Source organism: Sorex araneus, chromosome 1 (genome assembly GCF_027595985.1).
Source record: "Sorex araneus isolate mSorAra2 chromosome 1, mSorAra2.pri, whole genome shotgun sequence".
Lineage (NCBI taxonomy): Eukaryota > Metazoa > Chordata > Mammalia > Eulipotyphla > Soricidae > Sorex > Sorex araneus.
In genome coordinates, this window is record NC_073302.1 from 291,969,608 (window position 1) to 291,983,878 (window position 14,271).

The 14,271-nt window shown below is 54.6% G+C and overlaps 1 protein-coding gene across 1 annotated transcript in view; it reads left to right on the forward strand.

The window, feature by feature from the left end:
* PCCA (propionyl-CoA carboxylase subunit alpha) overlaps positions 1-14,271 on the forward strand; it is a 275,284-nt gene that overhangs the window by 179,342 nt on the left and 81,671 nt on the right. Inside the window, exon 19 of the mRNA XM_055119924.1 lies at positions 3,021-3,123. Coding sequence (XP_054975899.1) covers positions 3,021-3,123 — 103 coding nt within the window. The remainder of the gene's footprint in view (positions 1-3,020; positions 3,124-14,271) is intronic.

Sequence of the window (14,271 nt, forward strand, 5' to 3'; positions counted from 1 at the left end):
ACCTCCGAGACCACCAGGCCAGGATGCCCCTGGCTGCCCGGAGTTGGCCAGGGGTGTTCTGTACGCTGGACCCCAGTCCGCTAAGGCAGCGGGAGCTTTAGGTTCCCGGAAATGTCCAGACCCTGATTACTAAGCACCCCATTGCCGAGCGAACGCTGACTGGCCCGGGGCCTGCAGCAGGTAGGGTGTTAGCGGGCGGGAAGTCCTTAGAAACATGCAGTTAGGGGCTGGGTGCAAGATCAGGAAGCTCTGAAGCCGTGAGGCTGGCGGGCGGTTCCCCAGAGCCCCGCTCTGCAGTCACTGTGTGTGTGTGTGTGTGTGTGTGTGTGTGTGTGTGTGTGTGTGTGTGTGTGTGTGTGTGTGTGTGTGTGTGTGTGTGTGTGTGCTGAGTTTTCCTGATGTGCTTTGATGTGTGACGTCATTTCAGGGCCAACCCTCGTCAGCCTCTAAACCAGCCAGCCAGCTGTCAGTCAAAACAGAATCGGAAATCAAACTGGACGCCAAGAATGGGATCTTTATTCTTTTTAATTTTTTTAATTTATTTATTGAATCACCGTGAGAACCGTTACAAAGCTTTCATGTTTGAGTCTTGGTCGTATAGTGATCAAACACCCATCCCTTCACCAGTGCACATTTTCCACCACCAAAAACCCCAGTATACCCCCATCCCACCCCTACCTCTGTCTGTGCGGCAGATAATTTCCACTTTACTCTCTACTTTGATTATATTTAATATTTAAACTCTAGTCCCATCATTATTATTTGGAATTTACCCCCAATACTCAGACCTGCTGAAAAGCTTCAACATTAGACAAATTGTTATATATATATGTATATATATCACACACACACACACGGGAGAGCCTGGCAAGCTCCCCGTGGTGTATTCATATGCCAAAACCAGTAACAATGATGGGTCTCATTCCCCTGACCCTGAAAGAGCCTCCAATGCGGCACCGTTGGGAAGGACGAGTAAAGAGAGGCTGCTAAAATCTCAGGGCTAGGATGAATGGAGACATTACTGAAACCGCTCGAGAAAATCGGTGATCAATGCGATGATGATGAATGATCATGGTTATAAATAGCATATGTTGTCGCGCAGCTGTGCGATCTTGGAATTCTAAAATTTTAATGATCAGGTCCAGAGAGATTTCTACCAAGGGTCGCTCAGTTCCGAGATTTGTTTGCATGTCTCTGGGATCATGACCGTTACGGAGCTTAATAAGCAGCCGGGGGCCTTCGTGGGCAGCATCTCAGTGTCCTCATGGGTCGGGGGAGGGCAAGGACCGGCTCCTCCCCTGTCCCGTGAGGCCTGGCGTGTGTCGTCAACTGCTGGCCCGTACCCGGATTTTCCAGTGAATTCTGGAAGATGGCGGCCGCCAGGATCCCCAGGGAGCAGGCGGAGGGACAGTACCTGCTCCCATCCCTCTGGGGTGGCCCGGCAAAGGTGACCTGATGCTAAGTCCAGAGGCATTTCTGCCAAGAACCGCTCAGTTCCGGGATTCATTTGTGTGTCTCTGCATGTGTGTCAGGGGGAGGCACGCCCTGCGGTTCTCAGGGGCTACCCCTGTGGTACTCAGGGAACCAGGAGGATCCCTGGCTGGAATTGGGGTCAGCTGTGTTCAGTGCTGGCACCTTACTAGCCCCCGTCCTCTTGCCCGGCTGAGCATCATACTGTTTAAGGAACTTGAATGGTAGGTAGGTAGGTAGGTAAGTTACCGTTTGACCAGTGTGAAGTAGAAAACCACGGAGCAGGAGGGGGCGTGCTTTTGAGGGGCCTGAGCCTGGAAACGTGGCCCCCGGGGAGATCCATCCAGGTGGGCTTGCAGTGATCAGTGAGTGCCCCCCTGGACACCTGGCATTAGTTCCGCTTTCTTAGCTGCTGGTTAACACATTTGCATCTTTAACTTTCCACTTCTCTAGCATTTAAGCCATTTCTTCTCAGAAGACACATTGGTGGGCCCAGGTACGCGCGTGCTTGTATTCATCCTCCATCAGAGACCGTGGCAGCCGTGAATCGCTCGTAATTGTGGTTCTCATGGATGTGCACTCCTCGACGCTTATGAGTGGACTTAGCGGAGAATCCGTTTGCAGTTTGCAGGATTTAAACTGCTGTTGTTCTCAGGGCCGTGATTCAGCCGGAGTCTGCGTGCTGTGTGTTTAGCAGATGTCACTCCCCAACTTTAAGTACCACGAACGTGCAAGACTTAACTTAGGTGAATTCAGTGACCATTAAATTTCTGTCATGTGAAGCGTTCTGAGAAATATTTCTGTTATACAAATGCCTGTCGAGGCTGGAGAGACAGTTCAGGGGTGAAGAATGTCCCCCTTGTGTATGGCTGACCCCGGTTCCATCCCTGACACCCCTGAGCCCTGCTGGGTGTGGCCCAAATCCCAGCCCCACTCCCCAGAATACTTGCACCAGTTGCTTGGCCCGTTCTTCCTGGCGCTGGGACTATGGATCCCATCCAGGGTCTGTGTGTTACGGCTGGCATCGCCGTGGCCTGCTCTTACCCATACAAACAGCGAAGTCAAGAGACCCGGGGTAATTCTGCGAGGACGGGTGCGTTCGTGACCACAGTGATGGTGACAGCAACACAGCAAAGAGAAAGTCAGGAGAGAAGGATGCGCTGTTGCCAGACAGCGGAAAGGCCTGAACCGTGGCCTGTCAGTGGCAGCGAAATCCATATTGCACTGGGGGCCATTCCTGAAGGGCTGCCGGAGCTCAGCTGGTCAGGCCTGGGGGCCTGTAGGGGACACTCTGGAGAGTTTGGGGCGCCCTGTGGGTGCTCAGGGACTGCCCGTGGCCTCCTGCCTGTGCGCTCTCTCTCTGGGCCTCCTCTGTTGGATTTTGTTCCTGAGCCTGTGTTGCGGCTGCTGGGTCTGTGTTGAACCTCTCCGTGGGGGTCTGAAATAGCTCCTGCTTGGGGGGGCCCCCCTGCATACTCCGTGCCACCCGTGGTCAGCTCACCCCAGAGGGGCCGGGGGCGGTGCTGACTGTCCCTTTCCTTCTCCCACAGGGTGCCCATCCTGAAGCCGCGCACGGCCGAGTGGGAACTCTCCATCAAGCTGCACGATGGCGTCCACACTGTCCGAGCCTCCGGCAGTGGCCCCACCTTCTCCGTGAGTTCTCGCCCTACCCTGCCCGTTGTTCTGAGAATTCTCTCTATCTCCTTTTTTAATTTTATCTGAATAAGTTTGTTCACATTCATTGATTACATTCAATATTTCAACACCAGTCCCACCACCGTTACACCTTCCCACCACCGTTATTTCAGATTTTCCCACCACCATTCAAGCCTGCCTGCCGGGGCCAGGTGCCAGGTAATTTATTTACTGTTGCCTATCATGGATATCATGAGAGGTTGCGTGGCTGCTTTTGCAGCCGTGTGCTTCTGGATTCTAAAGTTGTGAATGGTTGGGGTCCAGAGACATCTCTGTTGGGAGCTAATCCATTTTGAGATTCATCTGGGAGTCTCTGGATCAAGGCCATTGATGTGCTGAGGTGGCACCCAGAGGCAGATCGTGGGTGTGACAGCCAGGACCCCAAGCTGGCGGGGAGACGGGAAGAGACGGCTCGTCTATGCTCCGCCATGCAGACTGGAGTCTTAGTCCTGGGACCTGTGTACCTGGGTTTTGCTTCTGGAAGCTCGTGGTCACCGGGGTTTCATCTGGAGTGGGCAGGAAGGGGACACCTGCTCCATCTGAGGTGCCGCGGTGGAATTGGCTTGGTACATGGTCCGGAGAGATCTCTGGAGAGCTGCTGTCTTCTGGGACTCACTGCTGTCTCTCTCGAATTCTCTCTTCCTTTTTTCAAAAAATATTATTATTATTATTATTATTATTTGCTTTTTGGGTCACACCCAGCGATGCTCAGGGGTCACTGCTGGCTCTGCACTCAGGAATTACCCCTGGCAGTGCTCGGGGAACCATATGAGATGTTGGGAATGGAACCCGGGTCAGCCGTGTGCAAGGCAAACACCCTACCCGCTGTGCTATCATTCCAGCCCCCTAAAAAAATTATTCTTTATTGAATCACCGTGAAATATAGTTACAAAGCTTTCCTGACCGGGTTTCAGTCACGCAATGTTCCAACACCCATTCCTCTACCAGTGTGCATTTCCCACCACCAATGTCCCCCTTGTCCCTCCTGCCACCCCGCCCCCTCCAGCCTGCCTCTATGATAGGCACTTTCTTCTCTCTTCCTCTCCGTCTGTCTCTCTCTGCCTCTCTCTGCCTCTGTCTGTCTGTCTGTCTCCCCTTTGGGGCACTATGATTTATGATACAGATACCGAGAAGCCAACCTTCAGCACACATCTCCCACTCACTGCGATCCCTTCCAGCCATCATTGTCCTAACGGTCCCTCCTCTCCCCCAGCCGCCCGGCTCTGGGAGTTCTCTTTCCGTGTGGAAGCCACACGTGCCTGTTTGCCAGCTCCAGTCCCGTCTGTCTTGAGAAGGGCTGGTGGGGATGGCAAATGCGCGTGATTTCCCACTGAGGGGTCCTGGGCTCAGCTCTTCTGATCCACTTCCTGGTTCCTTTCCCTTTTGCTATTGGCAAGTAGTGCTTTGCCTCAGTTATATGGAAGAGCAGCTTCAGTTATAACCCAGTCACGATAGCCTTGCAGTGGGGCCGGCCACTTCCAGCTTCTTGTGGGCCGTGTGTGAGGTGAGCACCCCACCCCCTTGCATTCCGAGTTCCGGCTCTCTCATGGGGCGGCGCCTACTGTACAGCTTGTGTTGGTCTCTCTCATTGCTCCTGCCCTGCTCTTCTCTGCCATCCCAGGCCCAGGCTGCTCCTTCTTGGTCCTCACAGCTGCCCCTCCCAACTCCTTTGCAGTGATCAGTGTTTGTACAGGTATCACCTCCCTTCACCGTTTCTCGTCTCTGATTGGCTACATCATATGTAAGAGCAACCAATCAGATTTTGTATACCCATGCTGTTTTGTAAAACAACCAGTAGGATTGATCTGCACACCTACCCTCCCCATGCTCTCCCCCTATCCAGGAGTTGTATAGAACCATTTTTTTAAAACAACTATGCTAAAGATTTGGGGCAGTTCCTTAAGATGTTGAGATGTGCTTGAAGTATAAAAGTTACTGTGGTGCGACATTTCTTTTGTTCTGGACAGCTTCCGCTCCTTGAATAGTATCCGTGACAGAAGGCTTCACTTTCATTCTGATGGGTCCTGAACAAGATTAATCTCATTTCTTTTTTTTTTTCTTTTTTTGCTTTTTGGGTCACACCCGGCGATGCACAGGGGTTATTCCTGGCTCTGCACTCAGGAATTACCCCTGGCAGTGCTCAGGGGACCATATGGGATGCTGGGATTCGAACCCGGGTCGGCCGAGTACAAGGCAAACGCCCTACCTGCTGTGCTATTGCTCCAGCCCCCAATCTCATTTCTTGATACTACTAATTCATGAATTAGGAGGAGTCTCCTGATTATTTTTAGATTTTTTTTGTGTGTGATTTGTTCTATATGCTAATTGCTGAAGCATTCATTACTAAAGACACTTTACACCACGCCTTAAATGGGAGCTGAGGAGATACGGTAGCAGGTGGGGCACTTGCTTAGCATGTGGCCAACCTGAGTTTGATCCCCAGCATCCCATATGGTCCCCCAAGCTCCTGAGTGCAGAGACAGGAGGAAGCCCTGAGCACTGTTGGTATGACCCAAAACAGAAAAGTAGAAAAAAAGAAATGAAATGTGTGCTTCCTCCCTAGAAAACCAACTACAATTGAGGCAAATTACCAAAAGAATAACAACAATAGCAGCACTTATTTGTAGATCACTTGAATAGGAAAAGTCCCAAGAAATCAATCAAGAAACTATTCCAGATAGTAAGTTTCGAGCGGCACTGTAGCTTCATGGTACACCACTTGCCGTGCATGTGTGAGCTCTTGAATTCTTTACCTGGCACCACAAAATAAAAATAAAATAAATCAATAAATTAAACAAGGGTGCATATAGGGAAAAAAATCTAAGTTTGTGTATGTAACTTATATACACAGATTGTATATATTGGTAGAAACACTCTGGGTCTGGTCTCTGGCATTGGAGGGAGGAAAAATCATATTTTGGTTCTCCTGCAATGGGCAGTAAAATAATTGCATTATTCAATAATTCCATTAACAATAGCATCAACAAAATAAAGTACATGGTAAAAATTTTAAGAACGTAAAATTTATGTTAAAAACCCTCCACCGTTGTGGGGCCGAGAGCAGTAGTGTGGTGGGAAGGGCGTTTGCTTTGCAGGTGGCCAACCCCGATTTGATCCCTGACAACCCATATGGTCCCCTGCGCTCAGTAGGGTGACTCCTGAGCACAGAGCTAGGAGTAACCCCTGAGCACCAGGGGGTACGTGGGTCACTCTTCGTGGTGCCAAGGGGTGAGGGAATGGCAGGCAACCACCGTCTGGGAAACTGCCCGTCTAATTGGGGGCAGGGTTGCACCTGGGCCCTCTCGCCGGCCCGGCTCCTGTCGTGTTCGGGTGCTGGGATGCCGGGGTTCGAGTCGGTGGAGAGAAAAACAAGTTATATAGCAAAACACGGACGGGGGTTGGGCGGAGAGTTGGTGAACCCATAACCCTGGAGCAGGTTTTCACACCCACCCCCTGGCCCCAGCCGCTCGGGGAGAATTGTGTTTGCGGAAACACCCTGAGTAACGGCTGCCGCTGCTCCCCTCGGCTTCAGCTGAACTCACAGGCATTGAGAAATAGGCCTCGGCGTCCAGCAGCCTGTGGGCACTGGCGCCGTCCAGCCACAAAATGAGTGAAGCGTTTACTTTGTTCGGGGCCAGAGAGAGAGTACAGTGGGCAGGGCAGCTGCCTGGCATATAGGGGGTGTGGGTTTAATCCCCTGAGCCCCGAGCCCTGCCCAGAGGGATCCCTGTGCATAGAGCCAGTGGTACTGAGCGCTTCCAGCCAGGGCTCAGGAGCAGACGAAACACAGTGCACTTAGTTCCTTTTTGCTTTGGTAGTTTGGGTCTCCCACTTGCTTCGAGAGAAGGTGACTCGGGCTGGGAGGTGATTTAATGGGACCCGCGTGTGTCTTCCCCGAGGGAGCCTCGGAATGTTACCTGACCATTTTCGAGGACAACTACGACTATATATATTTTGCTAAACATTTTGGGATTCGGAAGGCTTCAGGAGTATTTCGTCACAGTTCTTCCAGTGTGCTCAGCCCCAGGGAAAGACAAAAGTGGATATTACCACGGAAGGGTTATTTTGGGGGGTGGGGGACCCAGGAGCCTCCCTATGGGCCTTGGTCCACAGGACGGGAATATTCCTTCGAAGCAGCAGGCCGAGAGCTAGCACGGTGCTTAGGCGCTTTCCTTGCACACAGCTTACTTCAATTGGGTCCCCCGACCCCGACCCAGAGTGGTCCCTGAGCACAGAGAGAGGAGTAAGCCCTGTGCACCGCCAGTGGGGTCCAACCCCACCGCCAATCTAAAAAAGAAAAGCCAAGCCAAGGGGCTGGAAAGCTCAGTGGGCGGGCGTGGAAGTGGGCGGTATGCACCCACATTCCAGGCAAAAGGCCGGGCCTTGGTGCCCAGCATGGAGTGAGCACCGCTGAGAGCGAGCCCCGGACACTGCTGGGGATGAGCCCCTACCCCTAACAAATAAATCAGTATTCCAAAAAATTCAAAATCTTTTTTTTTCTTTTTTTTTTTTTTCTTTTTGGGTCACCTGGCAATGCACAGGGGTTACTCCTGACTTTGAACTCAGGAATTACCCCTGGTAGTGCTCAGGGGACCATATGGGATGCTGGGAATCGAACCCAGGTCGGCCGCGTGCAAGGCAAACGCCCTCCCCGCTGTACTATTTCTCCAGCCCCTAAATTCAAAATCTTAAGAACTCTCTGGCCACCCGGGGTCTCGCCCATAAGCCACCTCCTGCCGGCGCCGTCCAGAACTCACGGCTGCTTCTCCCGGAGGGAGCGTGAAATGAGGCCCCGTAACTGTGCTACCGGGCTCCACGCCAGGCTGTTTCCACTCAGGGTGCCCCAGAGTGGGGTGGGACCCAGCCCCTGCAGCCAAAAACCCCCACAACCCAACCACCTTCACACTCCAGGTCCCTTCCCACACGCTCAGGCCGAGCTTCATGTGCGAGTGAACGTATTCCTGGACCCCACAGCCGCTTCTGCGGCCCTGCGACGCATCCTAAGACACTCCCTACTCACTTTCTGTCCCTCTCAGGGAGCCTGGCTAGCTGCCGAGGATATCCCACCTGCACGGCAGAGCCCGGCAACGTACTTGATTCACCTAAAACAGTAACAATAACGTGCTCGTCATGTTCCTGGAGCGAGCAGACACCACTGGGCTATACTAGCACGCGACAGGGATGAACAGAGATGCTACTGGTGCTCACATGAGCAGTCGATGAGCAACGGGATGACAGTGATACAGTGAAGGACTCTCAGGAGGGCTTTCAAAGGTGCTTTCCACTGAAGAACGTGATTCCAGTGGCTGGCAGGGCCAGTCTCGAGCTAGGTCCCCACGGCGTGCTTTCCTCCAGTCACGTGATTAGCAGTCCGCGTGAGCCCACCCTGCCCACAGGGCACGCGTGCGTGGGCACAGGTGTCGCCCGGTGGGACAGTGCAGCGGAGCTCCTGTGGGCCCAGTGGGATTTCCAGGCTCGCCCCGTGGAGAGCGGTTCCTGCATGCACGCTGCAGACCCCGTCATTCACTGACAGGTGACTCGCCCCCAGCCGCTGCCCCCCTGACTCCCCGGGAAGGCTGTGCAGTCCACGGTTGCTAAGTCCGTTCAGTTTATTTTAAGTGGAATCAGGCACCTAACGTTTGCTTTTCGCTCAGCTGCCCTAAGTTTTATGCTTTCTTCAGACTTCTGTCGGTAACATCATGGGCATCCCAGCGAATTAAGCGTTTATTTTTGTTACTGGTGTTTTAAAATCTGGGCCCAGACCTGTCTGTGATTATTTATTTCAATTCTCAAGTACACAGTTCCAGGCAATATTTGAAAATAAATTAATGCCACTCATCAGAGAATGATACATTTTTTTTAACACCGTTAATAAAACCACAACTTGCTTTCTCAGAGAGAAAGATATCGGTGTGGGGGGTACAGGGGTGGGGAGGGCGTTTGCCTTACATGAGGCCGGCCTGGGCTCGATCCCTGTCATCCCAGTGATCCCTGAGCACCGCCAGGAGTAATTCTCGAGTGCAGAGCCAGGAGTTACCCCTGAGCATCGCCAGGTGTAACCTAAAAAGAAAAAAAATAAAAGATACTGGTGTGGACTGGTAATCGCTGTGTTCTCTGCATGGAAATCGCCTCTGAGCTGAAATCTTGGTGCAGGCATCCTTTCCCTAATCCCTGCAATAAAGCCTAGAACTTTCCGGGCTCTGAGACAGATGACTGAGAACTGGGACATCAGCACGTTTCTGCAATGTGAGTAATTGTCAGGAAGATTCCAGACTGGATCCATTTTGTCGGGTTTTTTTTTTTTTTTTACCTTTGGGTTTTGGGCCACACCTGGCAGTGCCCACAGGTCCTGGCTCTGCACTCAGGGGTCACTTCTGCTGAGACTCCAGGGACCACCAGGGGTGTCCGACATTGAACCTGGGGGTCGGTGAGAGCCAGCGCCATCTGCACTGTGCCCTCGCTGACTCCTGAGGCCCTCTGTGCACTGTGGTACTGGGCGCTGAGTGCATCCGGCCCTGCCGGGGGAGTGCGGGCAGGTGCCCGCTGCTGCTGTCTCCCTGGGAGCCGTCTGTGCCCGGAGTGGGCAGAAACCCCCACTGTGGGCTTAGCTCTGTCTCCGGCATACGCTAGAAACAAATTGTCGTATTGGATTTCCCCTATTTACGGAGCTGGTTGCTTGCTGTCACATTTAACAGTTTTTGGGTTTTTTTTTTTTTTTTTTGCTTTTTTTTTGTTTCACACCCGGCAATGCACAGGGGTTACTCCTGGTTCTCTGCTCAGGAATTACCCCTGGCGGTGTTCGGGGACCATATGGGGTGCTGGGAATCGAACCCGGGTCGGCCACGTGCAAGGCAAATGCCCTACCTGCTGTGCTATCGCTCCGGCCCCAGATATTGCTCAGTCCGATGATGTAAGCTCAGCTATGGCCAGTTGTGGATTTCAGAAGTCTGGGTGGGAAGGAGCGGTTAGGAAAGTCTCTTTATTTGGGGCAGACCACAGTCCAGATCCTGGATATCACTTTCTTTCTCTGTTTAGGGCCACACCTGGCCTTGCGAGGGCTTGCTCCTGGCGCTGCACTCAGGAGTCGCTCCTGGTGGGCTCAGGGGAACCCCGTGGGGTGCCGGGGACCCACCCACACTCGGCTGCGAGCCCCACGGCCGGGCCCTGCCCTCGCTCTGTCAAGCTGCCCCCTGGGTAGTGCGTTCTTCCTCTCCCAGGTTATCAGGGGGCAGTGGGGTGTTTCTGCCAAGCCACCAGCTCTCTCCCCAGTTCCGAGCTCTGTCCGATGCCTTTTATCGACTCCTCGAGATGTGTCCTGGTTTTCTGACAGAAGCCACAGTGCCGATGGCTTCCTTCTTTAAAAACAAGCAAACCCCCAGAGAGCCACTTCCGGGCATTGAATACGCAAAGCGCAGTGTGAGACAGGCACCTCCTGCTTCATTCCTTTACTTATTTTATCTGGCAGCCTTTCCAAAAGCCATAAAGTCAGAGTGTGGAGGCCCGGAGAGAAGTTTCGAGAAGGGCAGTGCCCTGTCCTGGGTGTGGAGTGGGCCGAGCTTGACCGGCCCTTCCCCGCGCTTTGTGTCCACAAAGACAACATTGTGTGTGTAGGGGGGGTGGGGTGGGGGGGGAATGTGACCGGCGTCATTTGTGACCGCGGTTTTGATGTCCGAGCAGTGGCCGCGCGGGGCTCCCCTTTGAAATGTGCGCGGCGTCGTGGCCGCGGCTGGTCAGCTGGCTCTCATTAGCCCTCCCGGGCAGGGATGCCCAGTGTTGCGGCTGGATTCTCGCTCCACTCACCCATAACCAGAAACACCTCACTTCAAACGGTGGCTTCAAAGGCAGGGGGGGGTTCGGGTTCTGTGTTTTAACGGCTTTTTGATGTTGGTTTCCCTTTAACTGAGAAGACCTGATGTTTATACAACTGTTATTATTAAGAAAACATCGCTTTCTTCCCGGGGGTGGGGGGGGGCGAGGGCGGAGATCTGCCCAATAGATCTCGGCGGGACCAGGACAGCAGCTGCGTGTTTGCATACTTTGTTTACAAGAGGCTCGACCTCTCCCCTCGCCCCCAAATATGGTCTCCGCTTTTGGGCCTTTCTCTGCACCCTGGATTTGGGAGGCAGGAGAAGGCGAGGAGCCGGGGCTTTGGATATGCTAATGGCGGGTGGTTTGTTGCCAGAGCTGCCTTGTGTGAGGAGTTTGTGTCATCCTCTCCTGTGTCACCCTCTCCTCTGCCTTGCGGGGCAAAAGCCTGCAATAGTGAGCACCAAAGAGTGAAAATGCTTGTTTTCCCCAGAGGCAAACTACGTTTTAAAAAATGATCCCACTGGTCATTTTTAGAAACACAACACAACGCAACACACACACATGCGTGTGTGCGTGCGCACACACACACACACACGCACGCACGCACTCCTCTAAACCAAGCCTTCATTCATTGGAACAGCTCTTAAGGGTTTCCCCGAAAATGCCATGTGCCTGATCTTTGCAGTGGCCTTTCTGGAGTGGCCTGTCACGCTTCTGCCCGGCAGCTTTTATCACCAGCCCTGTACTTGTAATTACGTGTGTGTGTGTGTGTGTGTGTTTGTTTGTAATTATGTGTGTGTGTGTGTCTATGTGGGGGGGGGGAGAGAGGAAGAGAGAGAGGGAGAAAAAGAGGGAAAGAGATAGAGGGAGATAGAGGGACGAAGGGAGAGGGTAGGAGAGAGGGGGGAGAGAGAGAGTAAGAGAGAGGGAGGGAGAGAGATCCCCGCAATCCTGTCCGTCCGTCCGTCCGTCCGTGTTTCAGAGAGATGGAGTGGCAGTGGGCCCGCAGGGCGGACGCAGTCCCGTCTCTTTCCCTTGCTGGTACACCCTGAATTGTCTAAAAATCCTCAGTGATTTTTTTCCCTATTGTTCAGCCTCTTGCCCTCTGTGCAGAGACAAGGTTAACGTAAGAGGACCCCAGCCCTGCTCCGCAGGCCGCAGATCACACCCAAACTGCCACCCGGGCAGCGATCGGGGGCGACTCTGAGCTTGGGACCCTGGGTGCAGCGGCCTGCACCCCAGCCGCTGCCCGCAGAGTCAGTCTGGCTCTGCCCCTGGGCGCAGCCTGCCGGTGCCAGCCCTCTGCTGCCCGGTGTCCCCAGCGTCCCACGGGCCCTGCAGAAGCGCAGAATTCTGTTTCTGCCCGGTCACTGGTCCTGACGGCCCTCCCACCCTCACGTCAGCAGACCCGCCCCGTGTACCCGCGCCCGTTTCTGAGTCAGAGGTGCCCCCGCTGACGGGAAGGAAAAGGGGCAGCGGAGGCCTTGCAGGGGTGGGGAGGGGTGGTAATGTGGAGCTGTGACACAGCGGGGAGGCATTTGCTTGCAAGCAGCCAACCCAGCTCCAGTTCTTAGCCCCCCTGCTGGTCCCCCGTTGGAACCCGCAGAGCGTGACCCTGAGCCCAGAGCCAGGAGGATGTCCTGAGCACTGCCAGGTGCCAGCCCCCTCAAAAGTATTTTTCGTCTTTCATTTCATTTTCACAGAGACAGCACTTTGTGTGTTTCTCTGCACGTGCCTGATTTTGACGAGGTTGGCAAACACAGACTCCAGGCCTTGGGCAGTGCCCGGGGGTAGAGCGTGTGCCCTGCACGGGCCAGGCCCTGGGGTTAGGCCTGGCGTTGCATGTCCTGACTCCCCGTCAGTGCCATGTGTGGCCCCGGCGACCCCAGCGAGTACAGCAGGAGCGACCCCTGAGCAGGGCTATGAGGCAAAACGACAACAAGGGACATCCAAACCCCAACGTTGTTTGGCAGCCGTGTATGTGACCGCCAGGCCAGAGGGGCCCGTCAGACCCCCAGGGCAGTACACTCGGGGGCAGTTGCGCGTCCTGGCATGGCTGGCTGGGAAGTCCGCCTGGACGTCTGGACGACCAGCCTCTGTGTTCCCCACCTGGGTCTGATCCCCCGGGTCTCTGTCAAAGGGTGGCTGCGAAGCCGTGATCTAGGAGGGGGGTGTTGAGGTCGCTCTGAGATGGTGTTGGGAGCTGCAGCCGAGTTCCCTGCGGTGGGAGAGAGAGGTCAGCCCACCTGTCACACTCTCTGTCCCTTGGCAATTGTCTCTGAGAAACATCCTGGGAAAAGGGTGTCCCGCTGTCCCCGCCCCTTCCTGCCCTCGGCGGCCCAGAAGGCCTGCAGTCCCTTCACCCCCCACCGTGGGGCGCACCTGTTCGGCTCTGCAGGCCCGAGGCGCTCCCGGGCCTTCTGCACCCAGAACCTCTCCCCTAACCCGGGGACCAGGAGTGTCTGTTTGAGTCCTCAGGCGTCACGGCTGGGGCAGCCCGCCCGTTATTGCAGTGACCCCGCCTGCTTTGGGGTTCCCCCCAGGAGAGCCCCACCCCCTGCAGGTCCATAACTGCTCTCCGCGAGGGGGCAGCGGGGGCAGCTGTGCGGTCCTGCGAGCCGTGGAGGTTGCTCTGACTTCTCAGGTTTGTTATCTGCGACATGTGGCCGCAAACACCCCGTTGCCGTCGGGTGGCTCTGAGGTCTCACCTGCCGCGTTGAGTGTTGGTGGTCAGGCATTGCCTTGCGTGTGACTGAGTTCAATTCTCGTCATGGCCCCAAATAGGAAAAGGTCGACGACATTCAGGGTAGTCCAGCAGGCCGCGCGCTTGCCCCGCACGTGGCCACCCAGGACCCATCCCCAGCACCCGCCTGGGCCCCCCAGCCCGCCAGGACTAACCCCTAAGCACTTCCTGGTGTGGCTCGAGAGCAGGCGGAAAGGCAAACATACATGTTTATCAGGGCTGGGGAGATAGTTCAAAGGGCTGAGCACGTGTTTGCATGGGGGAGGCCCAGGGTTGGCCCCTGGCAAGCGCGTGAGTGCTGCCGGGACTGAGCCCCCGGCCGCTGCCCGGTGTGGCCCACCTGCCACCCCGTCCAAAAAATGCCGAGCATTTACCAGCCCTCCCCTCCTTTTCTTTGATTTGTGATTTGAACTGTTTTTTTTTTTTTCTTTTTGGGTCACACCTGGCGATGCTCAGGGGTTACTCCTGGCTCTGCACTCAGGAATCACCCCTGGTGGTGCTCAGGGGACCATATGGGATGCTGGGAATCGAACCCGGGTCGGCCGCGTGTAAGG